At 33.9% G+C, this 21,635-nt stretch overlaps 1 protein-coding gene across 6 annotated transcripts in view; it reads left to right on the forward strand.

Moving 5' to 3' along the window:
- Positions 1–21,635, forward strand: part of LOC5576331 (nephrin) — a 1,001,823-nt gene that overhangs the window by 921,580 nt on the left and 58,608 nt on the right. For 4 of the 6 annotated variants that reach the window (XM_021855560.1, XM_021855563.1, XM_021855562.1 and 1 more), the window contains exons 17-18: positions 2,710–2,958; positions 19,227–19,377. In XM_021855560.1, coding sequence (XP_021711252.1) covers positions 2,710–2,958; positions 19,227–19,373 — 396 coding nt within the window. In that variant the 3' untranslated portion in view covers positions 19,374–19,377. The remainder of the gene's footprint in view (positions 1–2,709; positions 2,959–19,226; positions 19,378–21,635) is intronic. The other 2 variants (XM_021855561.1, XM_021855565.1) reach the window with 1 other exon arrangement.

Raw genomic sequence — 21,635 nt, forward strand, 5'->3', positions numbered from 1 at the left:
CTCCTTTTTCGGTCAAAAGCCTTTGTTAACATCATACCGTATGAATAGGAAGAGTGTGGTTTTATATCGATTGGGTTTTTAAATTTTGAGCATCCTTCCGAGATGATAAATGGTGCCAGGTACTTGAATTTGGCAACACAAAAAGGACCATTTCGGTTCCGGAGAAGCCTTTTCTCAATGTCCTGGGAAGCTCCAAGGCAGGAGATTACTCCATTTATTATTGATGACTGCAATCGGAGCAAATTGTTGTTCATCGATGCTTTGCATCTGGTTTCGACCTCTTTGTGCAGGCTTTTTTATCAGAATTTTATTTGATTGGTAAATTTCCGAAAAGCTTTGTTACGCTCCGGTGGAAGCAGCTGCAGTTCTCTTCGTTCGCAGCAGTCAGGGGTGTAGCCAGGATTTCTATCAACTATATTTTATAAAGATTTTCCCAAGCATTTACATATCTACAAATTGTGTACAAAAGCAGTATTGCCATTTTGAAACGTTGTTGCACAGCTCCTCCTTCATCCCTAGCTACGCTCATGGTGATCCCTGTGTAGATTTTCTAATAAAATATTTATTTCCATCTGTTTCTCGTTTTTGCCACTGCGATGCCTAACCCCAAAACGATGACGCTTTTATGGGAAACACTAAAAACAAACTACGGCGATGACCACAATGCACAGTGGTCCAGGAATCAGTTTTACGCGGAAAGACGCATTTTGAGCTTTAGAATGAAACATTAGACAAAAACAGTCTTCTACAAAGTTGTTTGTATTAGTAAGGTCGTTTGTTTGGTGTTATTGAAAATTAGGGTGGACCACTTTTTCATAGAAATTGTGTAACTAACTTTCTTATTTGTAGAAATTATATTATACATGCTTCAGCAAAGTTGTAGACCATCCAATTTCAAGCAACTTTGCCAAAAAAAGTTTTTTTGTATCTCTTAAATTGACCGATTTAGAGCTATTTTCCTAAAGGTGACATAGGGTGGTCCGAACAAAACTGGTTTTCTGGCTCTAGAGTTTTCAATTCAAATTTCTCATCAAAGTAGTCTATGGAACACTTTTAGAGCTCTAAAAAATGCGTAATTTGGTGAGTGAAGAAACTCGCTATCTTCTTCCGTTTGGGAGTTATTGTTGTTTTTCTCTCAAAAACATGCCTGCTTTGATTGTGAATATCTTTGATTGGGGCAAACATAAAAATTATCTTTTGACGGCATTAAAAAGGCAAAATAAAATTGTATATTATATCAAAAAATTACAGATGTGTTATTTTTGTAACTCTAATAAAATGCCCTGAAAAACGAAGAATTTTAAGCAGAAAAACTTTCATAACTTTTGAACTAAAATAGATATCATAAATATTTTTGCATGAAAATTTGCGTTTTGTTAAGCTCTTAAAGTCGTTTATAGACCACTTTGACGAGAAATCTGAAATAAGGAAGATAGGGCTCTAAAACTATTTTGAAGATTTGCATGGTATGTATTTCTTCAAAATTTTGTATTTTGAGCATGAAAATAAAATTTTAGACAAAAATGATCTTCTACAAAAATGTTTTTAAAAATGTTAGCTTTCATACTGTGTCATTTAAAACTAGGGTGGCCCACAATATCACACAAATCATATATACAACTTTTTTATTTGCAAAAATACTGGTATATACTCTTAGGCAAAGCGGAAGAACTTGAAATTTTGACCAACTTTGCCAAAAAAAGTTTTTCTGTAGCTGGAAATTTGTCCAATCTAGAGCATTTTTTCCTAATCATCGCAGGGTGGTCCAACAAAAATAAGTTTTTCAACTCTAGTTTTTTTAATATTAGTTTCTCGTCAAAGTCGTCTATGAACGACTTTTAAAACTTAATAAAACGCAAATTTTCATGCAAAAAGATTGATGATATCTATTTTAGTTTTAAAGTTATGAAAGTTTTTGTGATAAAAAATATTTGTTTTGAAAGACATTTTATTAGAGTTACAAAAATAACACATCTTTAATTTTTTGATCTAATATACAATTTTATTTTGTCTTTTGAATGCTGTTAAAAGATATTTTTTATGTTTGCCCCAATCAGAGATATTTTCAATCAAAGTAGGCATATTTTTGAGAGAAAAACAACAATAACTCCCAAACGGAAAGAGATAGCGAGTTCCTTTACTCACCAAATTACGCATTTTTTAGAGCTCTAAAAGTGTTCCACAGACTACTTTGATGAGAAATTTGAATTGAAAACTCTAGAGCCAGAAAACCAGTTTTGTTCGGACCACCCTATGCCACCGTAGAAAAATAGCTCTAAATCAGTCAATTTACGAGATACAAAAAAACTTTTTTTGGCAAAGTTGCTTGAAATTGAATGATCTACAACTCTGCTGAAGCATGTATAAAATAATTTCTACAAATAAGAAAGTTAGTTACACAATTTCTATGAAAAAGTGGTCCACCCTAATTTTCAATAACACCGAACAAAGGACCTTACTAATACAAACAACTTCGTAGAAGACTGTTTTTGTCTAATGTTTCATTCTAAAGCTCAAAATGCGTCTTTCCGCGTAAAACTGATTCCTGGACCATAGTGCAATGGTGTGCCCTCTTCTCGAACCCGTTGGATACTCTATCTCTCTCTCCGGCACGCAAACGAACAACAAATCGATGGACCCTTCCCCCCCCCCCCCCCATCCCATGGACCATACGCTGCGCCGCACTCAATAAAATAAAACACATTCCAGATTGATTTGGCACACCATCCATCAGTACATTCAACAAATTTGGTTTACACAAACACCCGGGCCGGTATTCCGATTTCGCACACTGGCCAACAGCACCCGGCCTCGGGGATGATGCTTCCGCCGCAGTCGCAGCCACCTCCCACCTCTGGAGCATCCCTCACCGAGCGATTCCCTCCGCCGCCGCTGTTTGCCACCGGCCACCATCACGTCCCCGTCAGTAACAATCCGTCGATATGTTCCAACGAAGCGGTAAGTAAAGTGAGTCGAACGTATGCAACTAGGGAAAGTGTACCAGTTATAGCTAGGTAGCTATATATGTGGTATCTGGCAATATGTGAAATAAGGGAAAAAAAGTTTTAAATCTTTTTGAAAACATTTAAGATGTAACTGATACCTTACTACTTAAACACACAAAATATTCGATTTATCATGTATGGCCAACTACCATATACTATGGCCATAACTGGTACATCTACCCCAACACGCTAAACCTTTGAACAAATCTGCATTCTATGGGGAGCAATCTGCGGAAGCGAATCCATTTGGGTAATACTGAACCTAAAACAGATTAGGGAGCTTCTGCACCGACCGTGCTCAAATGTAATTTGAGGGGGGAATTTGTATAAGCCTGTAGGTTTCGGAAACAGTGTTTAAAATGCATTTGAACATAACGGATGAATTGCTATATTAATTGAAAAACAAAGATGTAAAATCAGTTCGTGAATCACACCAAAATGTCTTAAATAAACATGGCACGTAAACTTTTCTGAATGCCTTGTAAATGGGTTATACCGTTTTGTCTTAAATTTCGATCATGACTCATAATTGGAATACTCAAATTCCATCGATTTTTAACAAAACTACTAAAATTTCTTCACAGATGATCATTTCTACTATACCGTTTTGACTCAAATTCCGAACAATAACGATTTTAGGGATTGAAATCAATATTTTCAATTGATTTCAATACAGACTACCTGCAAAGACGATCCAGCCAAAAACTGAAAGTCTCAATAATAAAGATAACAAAAAATACAGACTGCCTGCATTGTAAAAGAAAATAATCCCCACAGGATGATCAGGACACATTATATGCAAAAGTGTCCTAAGCGTCAAATTTAATAGACTTCGAAATTAGCTCTCAAACATTTTTCATTTCAAAGGAAAGCACAATATAATGTTCTACAATGTTGTAGATTACTGAAAATATGGAAACCTTCTAAACATTTTTCAATAGAGCGGTTCCATTTAAATTCGAATGTCGGTTTACTTTTGAATTTTTTGATTTGGCTGAAATTTGGCATATGCTTTCTTTATACCCAAAAATGCCTATTTGCATCATCGGTTCGCCATTTTTACCCTAGCGTTACTTTTGAGAAGGGCCTAAGAAAAAAAAGCCTTAACAATTTTCAAAAAATTAAAACTCAGAAACTATTTGTCTGATTGGTTTGGTGTCTTCCGCAAAGTTTTAGGATATTGTTGACACTATCTGGAAAAATATACACTGTAAAAAAATGATGTATTTTTTTTTTTATTTCAAAAATACCGGGTACCCCCATTGGTTTGACCACATTTAATCTGAATACTTTTTAATTTGTACCCCGCTAATATGCACATCGTTCAGATTAAAAATGGTTCAAACGTCATTTAGCTCATGGAACGAAGTAAAGTGAAATGGAACGCTGTGGAACGGAACGCAGAATCAAAACAAAACAGAGAAAGAGGTAACCAGAAACACGTTTATAGGGTGACTAGATGTTCAAATTAAAAATTAACCCCGATGGTTTGCGTGAGGTACCGTTCAAATTAGCGGGGGTGCACGGTAAAGCTTAAAAATCAATTTTATCAAAAATCGTTATTTTTATAATTTTTATATTTTAAAGTAGACAAAAAATGGAGTCTTTTGCACAGTAGGTCAAGATGGAGAAATCATGGACAAAAAAGCTATGATTTTGTAAAAAAAGGTTGATTTTTCAATTTGGTCTAAATAAACTTTTTGAATGCTTTTCGATCCGATTTTATTAAAGTACGCAAAATTTGCAACAAAAAAGGTTTATGAGGAAATTTTGCTAATTGCTACCGTTTCCGAGATACAGCAATTTTAAAATTAAATTTACTGATAATTCACAACTTTTAGTTGTTTTCGGATGTTTTTCGAGTATATAAAATAAAGAATATTTTTTTCTGAAAGCATTTTATTTCATGTTCTTATACAATGATGGAGCGTCCTTTTTTGATACAGATTTCTTACTTTTTCATAATATTTACAATTTTTTTACTATCATTACAGTTTGAAAATTGCCTAACTTCTATTTTATCTACGGAAACTGGAATAAATGAATGGCTAAAATATTAACGTCCCATCAAAAAATATAAAATTTCCATAAAAAATGCAAAATTTGCCAGTAAAGAAACAAGGGTAAAATCAACAGAAAAGTTAAAAATTTCCATTAAAAATAAAGAAGTGCATAGAAAAAACAAAATTTTCCATAAATAAAAAAATTTTGAGCAATAAATAGATTCAAAAGTGCAGTAGAATCGACAATAATCTCACTAAAAAATATCGAATTTTCCATTTAAAAACCTCAAAATGTCCCTATTTTCTTCACAAAAAGCAATAAATAATTATAAATTTTCCACAAAAAAAGCCAAAATTTGCAATAAATAAATAATAATTCGCCCACAATAAATCAGAAAATTTCCATTCAAAAAATCAAAGATAGCAATAGCAGTAAATGCAAAGTTGCAATAAACAAACCTAACTGAGCAATTCAAAATGACAATCAATACATGAAAATGTTGTAGAAAATTCCAATATTTAAGTAAAACTTTCCATAAAAATAACGTAATTTTCCAATAATGAGTAATAATGTGTGTAATGGATTTCATAAATGTTCAGTCAAACTGAAGCATTGTTTTCACAATTGGAGCTAATTAGTCGTCGTATGTAGATGTAGTAATTGCATTTTAGAGTTCGATAATTAATTACGTAAGAATTCAGGGGAGGGGAGAGTGGGGATGTTGGCCGGGTTTGAAAAAAAAATTCTTGCCATATAGAAAAAAATAATGTTTCATACAAAAAATCATACATGGAGGGGAGGCGAGGTTCAGAAAAATCACAAAAACAATGTTTTTAATACACCCCATCGTTAGGCGCTACAATTTTAATTATTTCGGCAAAGTTGAAATGAAACATGAAGTGGGTGATGAGGTACAAAAGTAGCGTTACAGCATGCGTAACCATATTTGTTGTACTGAGACAACCCACTAGATCTAAAAATGAACCTATTAGAAGATACTTTAAAAAGCGTTATGTTCGTATGCAAATAAAAAAATATATAGGAAAAAACTCATCAATCGAAATATACACATTTCTGCAACTGCTGTGGGCAGTTACTTTACTGATGCTTAGTTTGTAAACACCAGTTCCCTGGCTGGTGGGGCATGAGAGCATAAGCTTCTACCATCAATGTAGTTGGACATAACCCAAGCAGTGACATAAGTGTTCCTAATATTGGAAGATTAGATATCCCATGTTCCATGTTTCATTTCAACTTTGCCGAAATAAGTAAAATTGTAGCGCCTAACGATGGGGTGTATTAAAAAACATTTTTTGGTGATTTTTCGAAACCTCGCCTCCCCTCCATGTATGATTTTTTGTATGAAACATCAATTTTTTCTATATGGCAAGAAATATTTTTTTCAAACCCGGCCAATCTCCCCGCTCTCCCCTCCCCTAAATTCTTACGTAATTAATTATCGAACTCTAAAATGCAATTTCTACATCTACATACAGTATTGGACAAAACATTTGCAACTTTTTCGATTTTCCATACAAAATGACCAACTTTGGTAAGTTAGATCTCAGTTATTTATGGACCGATTCGAATGAAACTTATACAGAACATCAGATGTGACTTGAATTTTAACATATATTTTTGAATAATTTTTCCAATCACGAGTTTATAAGTAATAACGATTTGATTAAAGTGTAATTTTTGACGAAAAAATCAAAACTTTTTATCTCAAAATCTGATAGCCTTACACAAAAACTGTCTTCAGCAAACTTATTCATCTCGTCAAAATCTACAACTTTGCTGAACATACGATGAAGCTATTCCTTCAATATGTTAAGTTATGTCAATTATGAAAAATCGTCAAAAAATTCACTTAAGTATAACCGTTACTACTTTTCAACTTGTGATTGGAAAAATCACTCAAAAATATATGTTAAAGTTCAAGTTATGTCTGATGTTCTGAAAATTTCATTCAAATCGGACCATAAATAACTGAGTTATAGTTTATCAAAATTGGTCATTTTGTATGGAAAATCGAAAAAGTTGCAAATGTTTTGTAGAATACTGTATGTACGACGACTAACTAGCTCCAATTGTGAAAACAATGCTTCAGTTTGACTGAAAATTTATGAAATCCATTATACACATTAATACTCATTATTGGAAAATTACGTTATTTTATGGAAAGTTTTACTTTAATATTGGAATTTTCTACAACATTTTCATGTATTGATTGTCATTTTGAATTGCTCAGTTGGGTTTGTTTATTGCAACTTTGCATTTACTGCTATTGCTATCTTTGATTTTTTGAATGGAAATTTTTGATTTATTGTGGGCGAATTATTATTTATTTATTGCAAATTTTGGCTTTTTTTGTGGATAATTTATAATTATTTATTGCTTTTTGTGAAGAAAATAGGGACATTTTGAGGTTTTTAAATGGAAAATTTGATATTTTTTAGTGAGATTATTGTCGATTCTACTGCTCTTTTGAATCTATTTATTGCTCAATTTTTTTTTATTTATGGAAAATTTTGTTTTTTCTATGCACTTCTTTATTTTTTTATGGAAATTTTCAACTTTTCTGTTGATTTTACCCTTGTTTCTTTACTGGCAAATTTTGCATTTTTTATGGAAATTTTATATTTTTTGATGGAACGATTAGTTGTCTGCCATAAATGAATGGTATTTTTGTGTTCCCTGAATAGTTATTGCTTTCGAATATTGTTCATTAAGCTGCTCCTTGATATGTTCATACTCTGTTGTAGTTGCATAAGAGAAGAAAATTTGTGTTAGTTGCTCCTCCTTTCGCTTTTGAGCCCAATCAAATAATTCCTTAGCATTTTTGATGGGATATTCACGTTCTTTAGCTAGACTAGCCCTTGTAGCCATGCATTTTATTGTTCCCCCTTATGCATCGCAGGGTCCTTTGCCATGCGATGTTGCGAAAAAATGACATTCAACATCTATATCATAGTTTTTCCTAAATTGGCAAAGTCTAGAAAAGTTCTTTCTATTTTTATATTGTGATGCAGCTCCATCGGACATGAAATAAATTTTGTTCAAATTTTAGTGCTTTTCTTAGCGTATACAATTAATCATTTTTGAGATAAATAAGTTAACAGATATAGAATCATAACATTTTGTTCCATATTTTCTTGATAATTACATATCAAAATATCACAACGTTGAATGTTAAAGTTGTGTTTCGTTAAAAAAATAAATAAATCATTTTTACAGGGCACATTTTTTTATTTCGCCTCATACCATGGAAAATAACCAAATCAATATTTTTTCAAACATTTTAGTCAAGAATTATCTGCTCTTTCAAACAATGAACAAATTTCTAGGCTTATGAACCTCGAAAAACATTCGAAAATGATCGAAAATTGAAAATCGCTGTATCTTTAAAACGGTAAAAGTTAGCTTAGTTTACCCGCAAACCTTTTTTGTTGTAAATTTTGCGTACTTTCATAAAATCGAGTTGAAAAACATTTAAAAAGTTTATTATGACCATTTTCAAGAATACACCTTTTTTTAAAAAATCATAACTTTTTTGTCCATGATTTCTCCATCTTGACCCACTGTGCAAATGACTTCATTTTTGTCTACTTTAACACATAAAATAAAAACGATTTTAGAGAAAATTGATTTTTAAGCTCTATTTTCGATATATAAAAAATTACAACATATTTTTTACAGTGTTTATTTTTTTTCAGATAGTCCCAACAATAACCTAAAACTTTGCGGAAAACACCAAACTGATCAAACAAACCGTTTCTAAGTTATATTTTTTTTGAAAATTATTAAGGATTTTTTTTCTTAGGCCCTTCTCAAAAGTAAGGCTAGAGTCAAAATGGCGAACCGATGATGCAAAAAGGCATTTTTGGGCATAAAGAAAGCATGTGCAAAATTTCATCCAAATCAAAAAATATAAAAATGAAATTTGGGAAAAAAGTCGTCATTTTCTGTGGAACCGCTCAATATCTAATAGTTTGGGAGATACAGTAAGGACCCGATTTTGTCAGCCCCTCGATGAATTTTAGGCTGACAAAATGGGAAACCTGACAAAATCGGGTCATATTATTTTGTTCCTGTTTTTAAAATTTTGACGTGTTCCATGGTTGCATGGACTTTTAAGAGGCCGATGGACATGGCCGTAGCTAATTTTTTTTATCAGGGGCTCCCCCCTCTCTTATATTGGGAATATTGACTTTTAACACTTAATAAAAGGCATTGCCATTGCCCCCTCTTGCTACGCCCATGCGTGCATGACATCAAACATCATCATCAATTTTAATGTAAACGTGGTAAAACATGACGATAACATTTTTTTGACAAATTTTAAATAGGCTGACAAAATCGGGTCAAAAAGCTGACAAAATCGGGGGTAGACAAAATCGGGGGCAGACAAAATCGGGTCAGTACTGTATAGGTCACTTTGTCAGGTTTTTGAGGGAAAAAGTTCTGATCTGATGAGATTCTATTAAAAAAATTAATCCAGGACTTTATTCTTAGAAAACTTTGCGAAATATTATCGAATAGTACAAGATAGGATTCTGACAAAATCATATAGAAAATTTTTGATAGAATTCTGCGAATGATTCTAAAAAATCATGGACGACAATCTTACAGGGTTTTGGACAGAGTATTCAAGAGAATACTGGTTTGGTTTCTGACGTTATCATGAGCACAATTATTCACAGAATCTTCAACAAGATTATCACAGAAGCAAGTTTTTAAATTTTCAAAAATAAAAAAAACATTTATCGCATTCGTTTGGTTTTATCAATAATTTTGAAACCGCTGCTGTACAAAAAATATTCTATCGCACAATATTGTATCTGAGATTTGGTCCACGATTCAGGATGGGCCTGTTTCACAGTATATCGAAAAGTTCTCAGAAGTTCCCAAAGAACCCCAAAAAAGATTCAAAACAGTTTTAAAAGGATAGTATGAATTCACAAATTTCAATGATCATAGGTTTCTCAAGAGATTCCAAAAGTTTGTTTTTCTAAATTACTAATGATTTCCAAGGGCATCAAAAGAGTATCCAGGGGTATCTGAAACTGCCCACTGGTGATCCCTTCAGGTTTCAAGTGGGTTTTAAGCTGTTTTTAGGGTAACGTTTCATGTGGCAAAACAAAATCAATATCCCTAAAAGCTTTTCAGATTTTCGGAGGTTTCCCTAAGGGTTATCAAGGGGTTTCAAGATGTTCTCCCTGTAACAAGGAGATTCTGATAGGATTTCCGGAGAACGATTGAGCGTTGAAGTTCAAATGGACTCTCATAGAGGGTTTTAGAAGTTTTCAGTACACAGTAATGGGGATTTTTTTTATTTCCGTACAAAGTGGGCCGAAGGGTCTCAGATTTTCATGAAACTTCTTCCACAAGCAGGGCTCATCAATAATGAATTAAAAAAATTTAGAAAAATTCAGGGTCGTTTATTTTCCCGGAAAACTCAGTTGGATTTTTTTTTTGTTTTCCTCTGACACTACTTACTTTGAAAAATCATAACTCAAGAACGAAGCATCGTAGAAACAAAGTTTTTTTTTATGAAAATGAAAGCCAATTTTCTCAGGAATAAAAAAAAATATTAACTGGAAAAAGTTTTCCACAAAATTTTCCACCGTTGAGAAAATTCGTAAAGAAAAGCCGGAAAAATTATGCTCCAACTCGTGGAAAATTTTCAAAAAAATAATTTTTGAGAAGATAATTTCATAAGGTTTAATCGCTGAAATTTTTGAAATGTACTTATTTTTAGTTTTTGAGTTATGGCCAATTTTGTAAAAAATGTGCGAATGTGCCATTTTTAGCCTTTTCTTTGAAAAATCATAACTCAAGAAAGAAGCATCGTAGAAACAAAGTTTTTTATGAAAATGAAAGAAAATTTTCTCAGGAATAAAAAAAAATATTAACTGGAAAAAGTTTTCCATAAAATTTTCCACCGTTGAGAAAATTCGTAAAGAAAAGCCGGAAAAACTATGTTCCAATTAGTGGAAAACTTTCAAAAATATATATTTGAGAAAGTAATTTAATAAGCTTTAAACGCTGAAATTTTTGAAATGTACTTTTTTTCGTTTTTGAGTTATTTTGTAGAAAATGACCATATAAGCCTTTTCTTTGAAAACCCATATTTCAATCGAAGCATCGGAAAAACAAAGATTTTTTTATCAAAGCAATTGCAAATTTTCTAAAACATCTGAAAAAAAATATGGGATTGGTTTTAATGAAGTATCCAGCTTTTTACGTTAGCCATGCTATAAAATCTTTGACAGAAGCTGACTATCACCACTGAACTGAAACTCGAAAATAAATCCTTAGTAACCCATCATTCACTGAAATAATTTTCGTTGCTTTTCTGTCACTCAAACTAAAATCTTATTCCGATTTGCATAGGTAATATTTTATTCGCTTAATAACAATTCTCTTTTGTTTTTTAGTAGGTTGCATTTAGATTGTGGCGGTGCATTAACCGAATTGCATTCGCGTGAACTCGAAGAGTCCGAACGGAGTTATAACGGCTGTCTTCGAAATATCCGCCTCTTCAACCGGAATCTGATGGTACGCCCTCTCCAGATCAAGTGTGGTGAAAACTGATTTTACCTGGAATACATTCAACAGATCGTGAATATGCGGGACAGGGTAACGATCTGGTACAGTCACCTGGTTCGGGTATCGATAATCTCCTACGAATCTCCATTGACCGTTCTTCTTCTGCACACAGTGTAGAGAGCTGGCCCAACTGCTGCTGGAAGGACGAAATATTCCTAACTCGCTCATAACTTGGAACTCTTTCATGGCGACTTCCAGCTTGTCCGGTGCTAGCCGATGGCACTTGCTGGCTGTTGGCGGCCCTCTTGTTTGAATGTGGTGCGTAATGTCATGGTTAATCGTCGTTTTTAAACTTGTCGGAAACGTGACGTCACGGAACTCATTGAGAAGACATGTTAGTAAGCTCAGAGTGATTATTGTATTTGCAACTGTTAATTTAGATAGTTAAGCTTAGGGTCGGTTATTGTATGTAAATTTATAGATAAGCAGAAGTAAAGCACGAACGCAAAGTAATGACCTTCCATCCCATCTTCAAGTGCTCCCCACAAGCACAACACTTCATTCTGGCACTTTAGGACGTCCATGTTGTAACTTGTTCACACAAGAAATCTCCCTCGACCGAGTTGGCAGAACGCCCCCCTACCCCTTTCTGAACCATAGGACAGGGCCAATAACGAATAAGATTATTTCCGCAAATTCAAACAAAATTTTCGTTAGATTGACAGAAAGAAAAACAATGAAATTTTACGGTTAGTCAAGGCATGCTAAGGATATATTTCCAAGTTTCAGTTCAGTGCTGATAGTCAGCATCTGCCAAATATTTTATAGCATATTGTTTTTATGGCGAGCATGAAAAGCTGGATAAGTCGGAATGGATGATATTTTTCATGAAAAATTACACCGCTAAGAAAAACTGAAAAAACTGTTTCTGCCTCAATTCTTCATTACACTGAAAAGGGATTCTTTCTTTTCTATGAAACAAATAAGATTATTATTACTTTTTTTTAATTTTATTTATTCAATTATTCAGTATATAACTTACATTTTCATCTTAATACTATCTATTTTTTCAACCGGGAAGATTGTCTTTGGTTGCTAACACCAGAAGATTTTCGTTTCTTTGTATTATTAAGAACAAAGCATGCTGTATTTTCTTGGTTTTCATGTGCATCTGAGAATTTACTAGCAAAAATGCTTTGTTCGTCTTTTGGTATAAATGAATGATAATTTTTTTTTGTTCCAGGAATTGGAACAAGGTTAGAAAATCTTTTCTGAAGAAAAAGTTTCATGAAAATCTGAGACTTTCCGGCCCAAACCCGTACGGAAATAAAAAAAAAATTCCCAATCCAGCAAGCAGATTTAGGCGAAAAGATATATTTTGAGCTTAAGAACAAAACATTGCAAAAAAATGCCTTCTACAGAGTTGTTATTCAAAATTAGGGTGGTCCATATTTTCATAGGAATAATACTATAATACGGTTCCGTTTTTGGCAACAAGGTCGAAATTTTCGATTGTCAAAAACAAATCCGTGCCAATCGAAAACTTTGTTTTTTTAAATCGTTTGTTTTAAGAATATAATTAAGATATTGTAATGTCATCCTATTATGATGATCAGACTACGGAACGGTTCCCTTCAAAGCAGATTACTGTAGGGTAGGACTGTGCTATGAATCTATGCACCCAAACTGTTAATTGTGGCAGATGTTTCACAAACTCCTTATCGCTTAAAAGCTTTCAATGGTTTCTTATAAGCTTTTTGTTCACTATTTACATGGATGGACCATGCCAAAACAATACTCGCAAAAGTGACCTTCGTTCAAGGACTGAAAATCTCCCGAAAACTGTGTACGAATACTGAAATACAATACATTTCATTAAAGCCTTATTTAGGAAAATAAATATGGGTTTTTCGGAAATGAACGATATTTTTTCTATCAATTTAATAAACTCAAATTTGTCAAAATTTCGTAAGTTGGAAATCGCTCTCCAAAATTATGTTTCTTGCATTTTTTTTTTCAGGCACTCTGTGCTTGTGGCCACTACTCTCCGGAATCAGTTGATCTGTAGCTTCTTCTTTACCGATACAGATCTATTTTTAACTTTAACGTCTTCTGGTGGCTGGACGGGTTTTTTGTGGAGGGGCTGGGAATCGAACCCATGACCTTCCGCTTATGAAGCGAAATCGATTTCTTGCAAATTAAAGCATCTCATATTGATTGATTGACTTCAGTCAGAAAGGCAAGCGAAAAAAAACATGGTATAGAATAGATGTCACCCGTCGACTGCCATAGTAATCCAGTCACATAGAGTGGCAACTGTCGAAAAACTCGAGTGACAGAGCTGAGTCGAGCGAACTTTTAGGTCGACAGTGACTCCAGTCGGGTCATTTTGATCGATTCGATTTATGGTTGAGGGACAAAATATCGAAAGACAAAACGTCGAATCCCAAAACGTCGAAAGCAATCACTTTCCAAGTGAAGGTTTTGGAATTGAAGATAACCTGAGACGAGACTCGCGAAGACGGTCTTCTTTTTCTGTGATTGCTTTGTTTTTTTCTTATTCAACTCTGTGTTTACATAAATCACGCGCGAGGCGTTCAAGCCCGCACATGGACATCTCAGCAAAATATATTTGCGTTTGCATCACACCGAAGCATAAATAGGCATTTTGAGTGAAATTTCATGCCAGCAAATGTAGCAGACATTAGAAATAACTAGCCTTGTGTTTAGATTTATCAGCATCTTTGGAAAACTGCTCCGCTGACTGAGATTTTCAACAACAGTTTACTCTGAATACAATACTTTTCACTTTTTCAGCCATAAAAAAGATGGGCTGCATTTGACGTTTCGTGACAGTGGAATCTGGGCTGCATATGACGTTGAAATTTTCCCACTGCAACGTTCATCGAAGTAAGCGTGGAACAAATTTTCACAAAAATGTCAATCTTACACCCAGCCCGGACCAGAGAAGATGCAGTGCAGCTCCTCATTTGGAAGATTGAAAATGAAGTCTGAGGTAGAGGTGATAAAAGTATGAAAAAGGCCAAGACGTTTAGCCTTCCTTCGCGGCACCTCTGAACTTACATAGCGGCTGAGGAAATGAATCCCAAATCAGTTCACGATTACCTTTTTTCTGTTCTTCGTGAGCGAACAAAATCTATTTACCCTTAGCTTAAATGTTTTTTAATTTAAACCGAGATAGTTTTATCTCAATAAACTTAAATGTTTTTATTTTGTTTTTGCGAAAAAATTTCAATTTAATAAATTCCTAAAAATCGTTGCTGAAATTGTTTAAAGGTGAATTGGATTTGCTTCGGTTTAAGCTATCTGTTGATAAATAGTGTATTATTTAGTCATCAAGTCAAGTTATTGAATATGTTCTGTATTATAGACTTCTATACTTTTGACATGTTTAACTAAAAGTTGCATTTTGATGAGAGACTGCTATATTCATTTTATAATCTGAAAATGAATCTAAAAAAGCTTAATGAATTCCGAACCAAATTTTCATTTTTATGTCGCTTCTGGGACCAGCTAAAAATAACATGATAATATTGAAAAATAATATATACTGCTGGACAGAATAAAGTACACATTGGCCATTTTTCCATACAAAATGGTCGAGTTTGGAGACATGGATCTCGGCTACTAGTGTACAAATTGATCTAAAATTTTCACCGCAGCTTAAAAATTCAGAGCTCTTTATAATCAATTTTCACAAAAATGATAAAAGTCTTGAATTGAAAATAATTGTAAAATGGGAAAACAGTTAACTCTCCCGTACTCGATATTCCGTATCTCGATATCGAGTTAGAGAACCATTGTAAAAGTTGATTTTCATGGCTACCTCGATGGTCCCTCTGATCGAATTTGCACTAATTGTGTGTTCTATAACTCGATATCGAGTAAGGGAGAGTTGACTGTACCTTGAGCTATATGCCCTTCAGTACAACATTTTTTTGATTTGATGGCTCGTCACAACAAGTCTGTAAAATAAAATTTTTGAGTAAAACTGATTGGTTAAAAATATTTTAGCAAAATGGGAGATTTTCAATAACTTAAAAATTTTGTGATTCAAATATTGTAATTTTCTAATAAAGTTAAAGTCATGTTGTTTCTGAGCTGCGGTGTAAATTTCTTATCAATCGGACCACAAAGCCGAGGTCTATCCATTTTCTATGAAAAATTACCATTTTTTACTATATTCTGTCCAATACTGTAATTTTCACTGCTTTAACTGCTAAAAACATTGCGTAGTATTTGGATTTTACGTTACATTTTTATCTGTTTTCATCGATTTCGACATTTTGTTAGACATTACACGTATTTTTTGTAACGTTTTTTTTCCTTTCGACACTTTGGCATTCGACGTTTTGTCACCCAACCTTGATTTATAAAATAGACCTCTCTTCGACATTTTGTTAGACATTACACGTATTTTTTGTAACGTTTTTTTTCCTTTCGACGCTTTGGCATTCGACGTTTTGTCACCCAACCTTGATTTATAAAATAGACCTCTGGATTAGATGTTGAAGAGGACACACCATATGAAATAGTATTACTTGAAACGTCCTTCTCTCTGACTAACGTCCCCTATGGGAACAGCTTGGCGTGTTGTTCGAATAACACTAACAAGACAGCCAGCCAGTTATACAATCTCAGGATCCCGCCAGAAAACCCTAAGTCCGCTAGGAATTCCAGTTTCCTAAAGAATCCGCCTAAAATTGTCAGCCCACTCGGCCCACTAGAAAGTATTCTCCAGGATCTGAGAAACTATCAAATCCAACTGAAGATCTCCACGATCTCGTAAGAGGTTGTCCATAAACCACGTGCACGGTGCTCCCCTTACAGTTATTATCGGCAAAAAATCTCCATCAAATCTGTGCTCACCAGTCGTTTTCTATAGCTAAGCTGCATGTCTGGGCAAAATTTCAAAAAAATCGTAGGGCCCGTTTTGAAGTTACGCCCTTTTGAATGTATAAATCCACAAATTTGAAGGAAATCTAAGATATTTCAACGAATTTTTATTGGCCGTGATTGTCAGAATAAATAAACCATCAAAATTTGGTTCAAAATAGGTGTTTTTAGTTATTTCGAACCCCTGGGCGATGTTTTGAATGAGAAAATCGTCGAAGTTCTGAGTTACGCCCTTTTTGAAGTGTAACTATTAAAATCACCAATTTCAAATAAATTAATTAGGTATTCTAATACCGGTAAGCAAGTTCACATGTTTTCAATGACACATTGCACTTACATGGCGTCAAAGTCTCTCATAATTGACTGGTTTTTCATAGGCTCAAGTGATATAAGACATTACGGAGCCAATTTTATCATGTAAACAAATTATAAATTCAATAATATTCTGGATAGTTTGGTGAAGCAATGAACTCACGATTCAGATAACATAATATGCAATTCATGTTGTATATCGAAGCACAAATTGACGTCAAAGAATACTTTCGGACTTGAGTTCTCGGTTATGAGCAACAGGATATGGAATAAAATGAAATTAACGATGTAGACGGCAACGATACAAAATGAAAAAAACAATAATGCAAAGTGCAAATTCAAAAAGGGCGTAACTCAAAACTTCGACGATTTTCTCATTCAAAACATCGCCCAGAGGATATAAATAACTAAAAACACCTACTTTGAACTAAATTTTAATGGTTTATTTCTTCTAATAATCACGGTCAATAAAAATCAGTTGAAATATCTAGATTTCCTTCGAATTTGTGGACTTATACATTTAAAAGGGCGTAACTTCAAAACGGGCCCTACGATTATTTTGAAATTTTGCTCAGACATGCAGCTTAGCTATAGAAAACGACTGGTGAGCACAGATTTGATGGAGATTTTTTTCTGATAATAACTCTCAGGGGAATACATTTTCCATATTAAATGTCTTTGGCAGCCATTTTGTTTTTGATCAAGAGTGAGGTGCACTTTGCGAAAAAGGACCACGTGATTATTGAGCTGAAATCGAATTCAGGTTAACTTCTGCGTTCATGAGTCCTCTCATGGCGTAGTGGTAACGCGCCCCAACTAGAGATCGGGGAGTCGTGAGTTCGATTCTCACTGAGGAGACGTGTAACTTTTTCGCAAATCTTCACATCAATTTGTCCATCTAATCCAATTGCAAATTATATGTAATGTTTAGCTTTTCGGTAGTTGTTAAGTTTTTGAGCTTTTTCGCAATTGGTTAGTAATAATTTGTTTTCCTCTTGCAATGCCGGTATTGGTTTCTGAGGTTTTTTCAAGATTTTAAATAATTTCCAAAAGGGCTTAAAGCCAGGGTTCAATTGAGAAATTTAATTTTCAAAATTTTTGTTTCTTAATTGAGAAAAACGTTTTTTGATTTCTTTCTGCAAATTCTGCCATATAATTTTCAGAGCAGGATCGCGAGTGCGTTGAAATTGCCTTCTCCTCACGTTATTAAGACGGATCAAGGGTTTAAGATCATCGTCTATAATCACGGATTCAAATTTTTTTCACATTTTGGAATTGCAATGCTCATGGTTTCAAAAATGGAATTTGTTAAAGTTTCAAGAGCATTGTCAATATCAAGTTTTGTTTGTAAAAAAAATGTTAACATCAAGATTAGAGTCAATTTATGATTCATATATATTCCAGTCAACTCGAAAATAATTGACAGTAAAGCTGATAGGATTGAGAATCACTTCATGGGATATTTGAAATGTAACAGGGACATGATCAAAATAAAAATCAGCATGAGTAACTAATTGACTACAAAGATGACTAGAGTCGGTTAAGACCAAATCAATCGTAGATATGATTAGAGTCCTTATTATTACATACGTTTCATAACTCATGTATTGCTTTTACTGCCGGCAATTATAAATCTAACACTGTTCCATATCTGCGGATTATCTACAACTACAAACCAGGAATTTTCGGAAAACCCCCTACAAAACCTTTAGGAGGCTCCACAAAAGAATTTTCAGAGAAACCACTGAAGCCATTCTTGGACGACGTTATAAAAGAATCACATTGGGAGCGCTTTGAACTCTTTTTTCCTAAATGTGACAGCAATTAATCAAAACCATCAATCTCATCTGATCTCCCCCCGTTCTTTACAGCAGTCGTTTTCTCAATTGCCTACTTGGCTGGAACATTCGTCCTCCGCAGAAATGTCCTCTTTTATCCCTAGAGCAAACCCGTCCTTCACTCCGCAACCAACGCAACGACAAGCCGGAGATGATGACGCGCCAACTGGTAGAAGAACAACACTTTTGGGCAATTTCATTTCCTAATGGCGGCACCGGGATAAATGTGTCCCAAAATGGGCGCTATGGGAATGGGACGGCGCCCAGGATGCTCGTCTGCTCAAAACCGACTCACGAAATTGAAACCTTTCAACGCGCTCGGAAGGATGCGTTACGTTACTTTCGAAATTGATTGATCGATTTCCCAAGGGTGATGAGGATTGCAAACGGCCATCGTCGCGTCGCCGAAGCCGTCGTCGGTGAATCCGAAATGCAATCATTCGATAGCTCACCGTCCGAAGGTCGATCAATTTGATTGATTTGACGCTTTTGGACGAACGGAACGCTAATTTTGAAGAGTGGATTTTGTTTAATTTTCGACTTTGATTTGATTATGATTTATTACCTTGAGTTACTTTTGATTTTGGTTTTATTTTAGTTGCCGCCAACACCACCCCCTCCGCCAGTGCCGAGAGCTCCAGAGTACGATCCAATTCCGGGTTCCAGTGGAATGAATATGTTTCTCGGTACGTTCACTAGGAATCCAATGGAAGTTGACTCTTCGCTTGAAGATCTACTACTTTAGAAAGGTAACTGAACTATCGGCGTTTGTCTTGGTATTTAATCTGAAACAGTACTTTGATATCCATATTATAAATGTGCAAATAATAAAATAACATAAACATCTTGATGTATTGCAAATTCCTACCTTAAATAATGGATTGCGAAAGAGATTTTGAATAACCTTTTCATCAGTTTAATATATTAATATTTCAATCATCACATTTTATACTTAGTATTCAATCAAAGTGTTCACTGTTATTTGGAATTGCCAAATCAAGTTCTTATTAACTTATGTATTTACTATGATTAACTTAGAGTTGTAATAGCCTAAATTCAATTACTACATACATTATAATAGCATACATTATACAAATTAATCTCAATTTAAAATAAAAGTCTTCCAAAGATAAGTGACAACGTCGGCGGCTACAGTGCAAAGCCATAGCGAAGGTGTCTGGGTTCGTTTCTCGGAAGGTCCAAGATATCTTCACAATGCACAGTGGTCCAGGAATCAGTTTTACGCGGAAAGATGCATTTTGAGCTTTGAATGAAACATTAGACGAAAACGGTCTTCTACAAAGTTGTTTGTATTAGTTAAGCCCTTTGTTTGGTGTTATTGAAAATTAGGGTGGACCAGATTTTCATAGAAATTGTGTAACTCACTTTCTTATTTGTAGAAATTATACAGTAATCTCTCCCTAACTCGATATTGAACGGACCATCGAGTTAGGGAGGTATCGAGATACAGAACACATATTTTTCAAATTTTAAACTTTTCATTATTTCGACAAATACATTCAAAATAGTGATTTTAGCGTGACAAATAATACCATTTTGCCATATTTACCTATGTGGCACTTTTTCAAGGACCTGAAAAAAATTGAAAATTTGATCACCCAGAAATGGGTAGTAAACCTTAATTTTACTATCAATTTTATCATAATACTCAAATTCATAAAATTTATTAACATTTGAAGGACATTTGGAACTTTTCATGAAAATATCGAGTTAGAGAGGTAAGCTCACATGGGAAACTCAAACAGATTGCATCGAGTTGGGGAACATCGAGTTAGAGAGGTATCGACTTACAGAGGTATCAAAGCATGCTAGATTGAAGGGATCGCTCATTCCATCGAGTTAGGGGAAACATCGAGGTACATAATATCGAGTAAGGGAGAGTTAACTGTATTATACATGCTTTAGCAAAGTTGTAGACCATTCAATTTCAAGCAACTTTGCCAAAACAAGTTTTTTTGTATCTCTTAAATTGGCCGATTTAGAGCTTTTTTCCTACGGTGACATAGGGTGGTCCGAACAAAACTGGTTTACTGGCTCTAGAGTTTTCAATTCAAATTTATCATCAAAGTAGTCTTTGAAACACTTTCAGAGCATTACAAAATCCGTAATGTGGTGAGTGAAAAAACTCGCTATCTCCTTCCGTTTGGGAGTTATTGTTGTTTTTCTCTCAAAAACATGCCTATTTTGATTGTAAATATCTCTGATTGGGGCAAACATAAAAAATATCTTTTGACGGCATTCAAGAGACAAAATAAAATTGTATAATATATCCAAAAATAACAGATGTGTTATTTTTGTAACTCTTATTAAATGAGTGATTCCAAGCAACAGCACCAAAATTTGGTAAATTTTTTAATTCATTTTTTTCTATTGAGCTGAAACTTTGCACAGTTTTCCAGTTCCATCTAAATCGTCATTTTCCGATATCAAATCTTCAAGTTGAGTCACGACTAACTTTTCAAAAGGGTGTATGTGAAAATGGTTCAAAAATATTCAAAAAGCTGCACAGCAAAAACGGTTCGTTCGATTGTTAGACAACTAAAGAAACAAAGTTATACAACTAAATAAAGATTCCAAAAAAAATACACAGTAAAAAAAAAATTTTTTTGCATTAAAAAACATAATTTTTGACACAAAAACTCAAATATCTCAAAACCCTATCGGAATACCAACGTAATTTTTTGAGGGACGGTCCATTATATTAGCTATCTACCATAAAAATTTGGTGATGGTAAAGCAATAAACAAAAAAGTTATGACATTTCAAACATGTCACAATTTTTACATTTAGTAGAAAAAAAAAATTTTTTTTTCGGTGTAAATTATTACGGGAACCGCAGTTTGTTGCTGATTTTATTGTTAAGGGCCTTGCGTGAATTAAACAAGTCGTTTTCATGTATTCATTAGTATTATGTATATTATATGTATAAATATTATATGTATATGTATATATGTATAAATTAAAATGAATTAACAGATTACACGAA

Source organism: Aedes aegypti, chromosome 3 (genome assembly GCF_002204515.2).
Source record: "Aedes aegypti strain LVP_AGWG chromosome 3, AaegL5.0 Primary Assembly, whole genome shotgun sequence".
Classification (NCBI taxonomy): domain Eukaryota; kingdom Metazoa; phylum Arthropoda; class Insecta; order Diptera; family Culicidae; genus Aedes; species Aedes aegypti.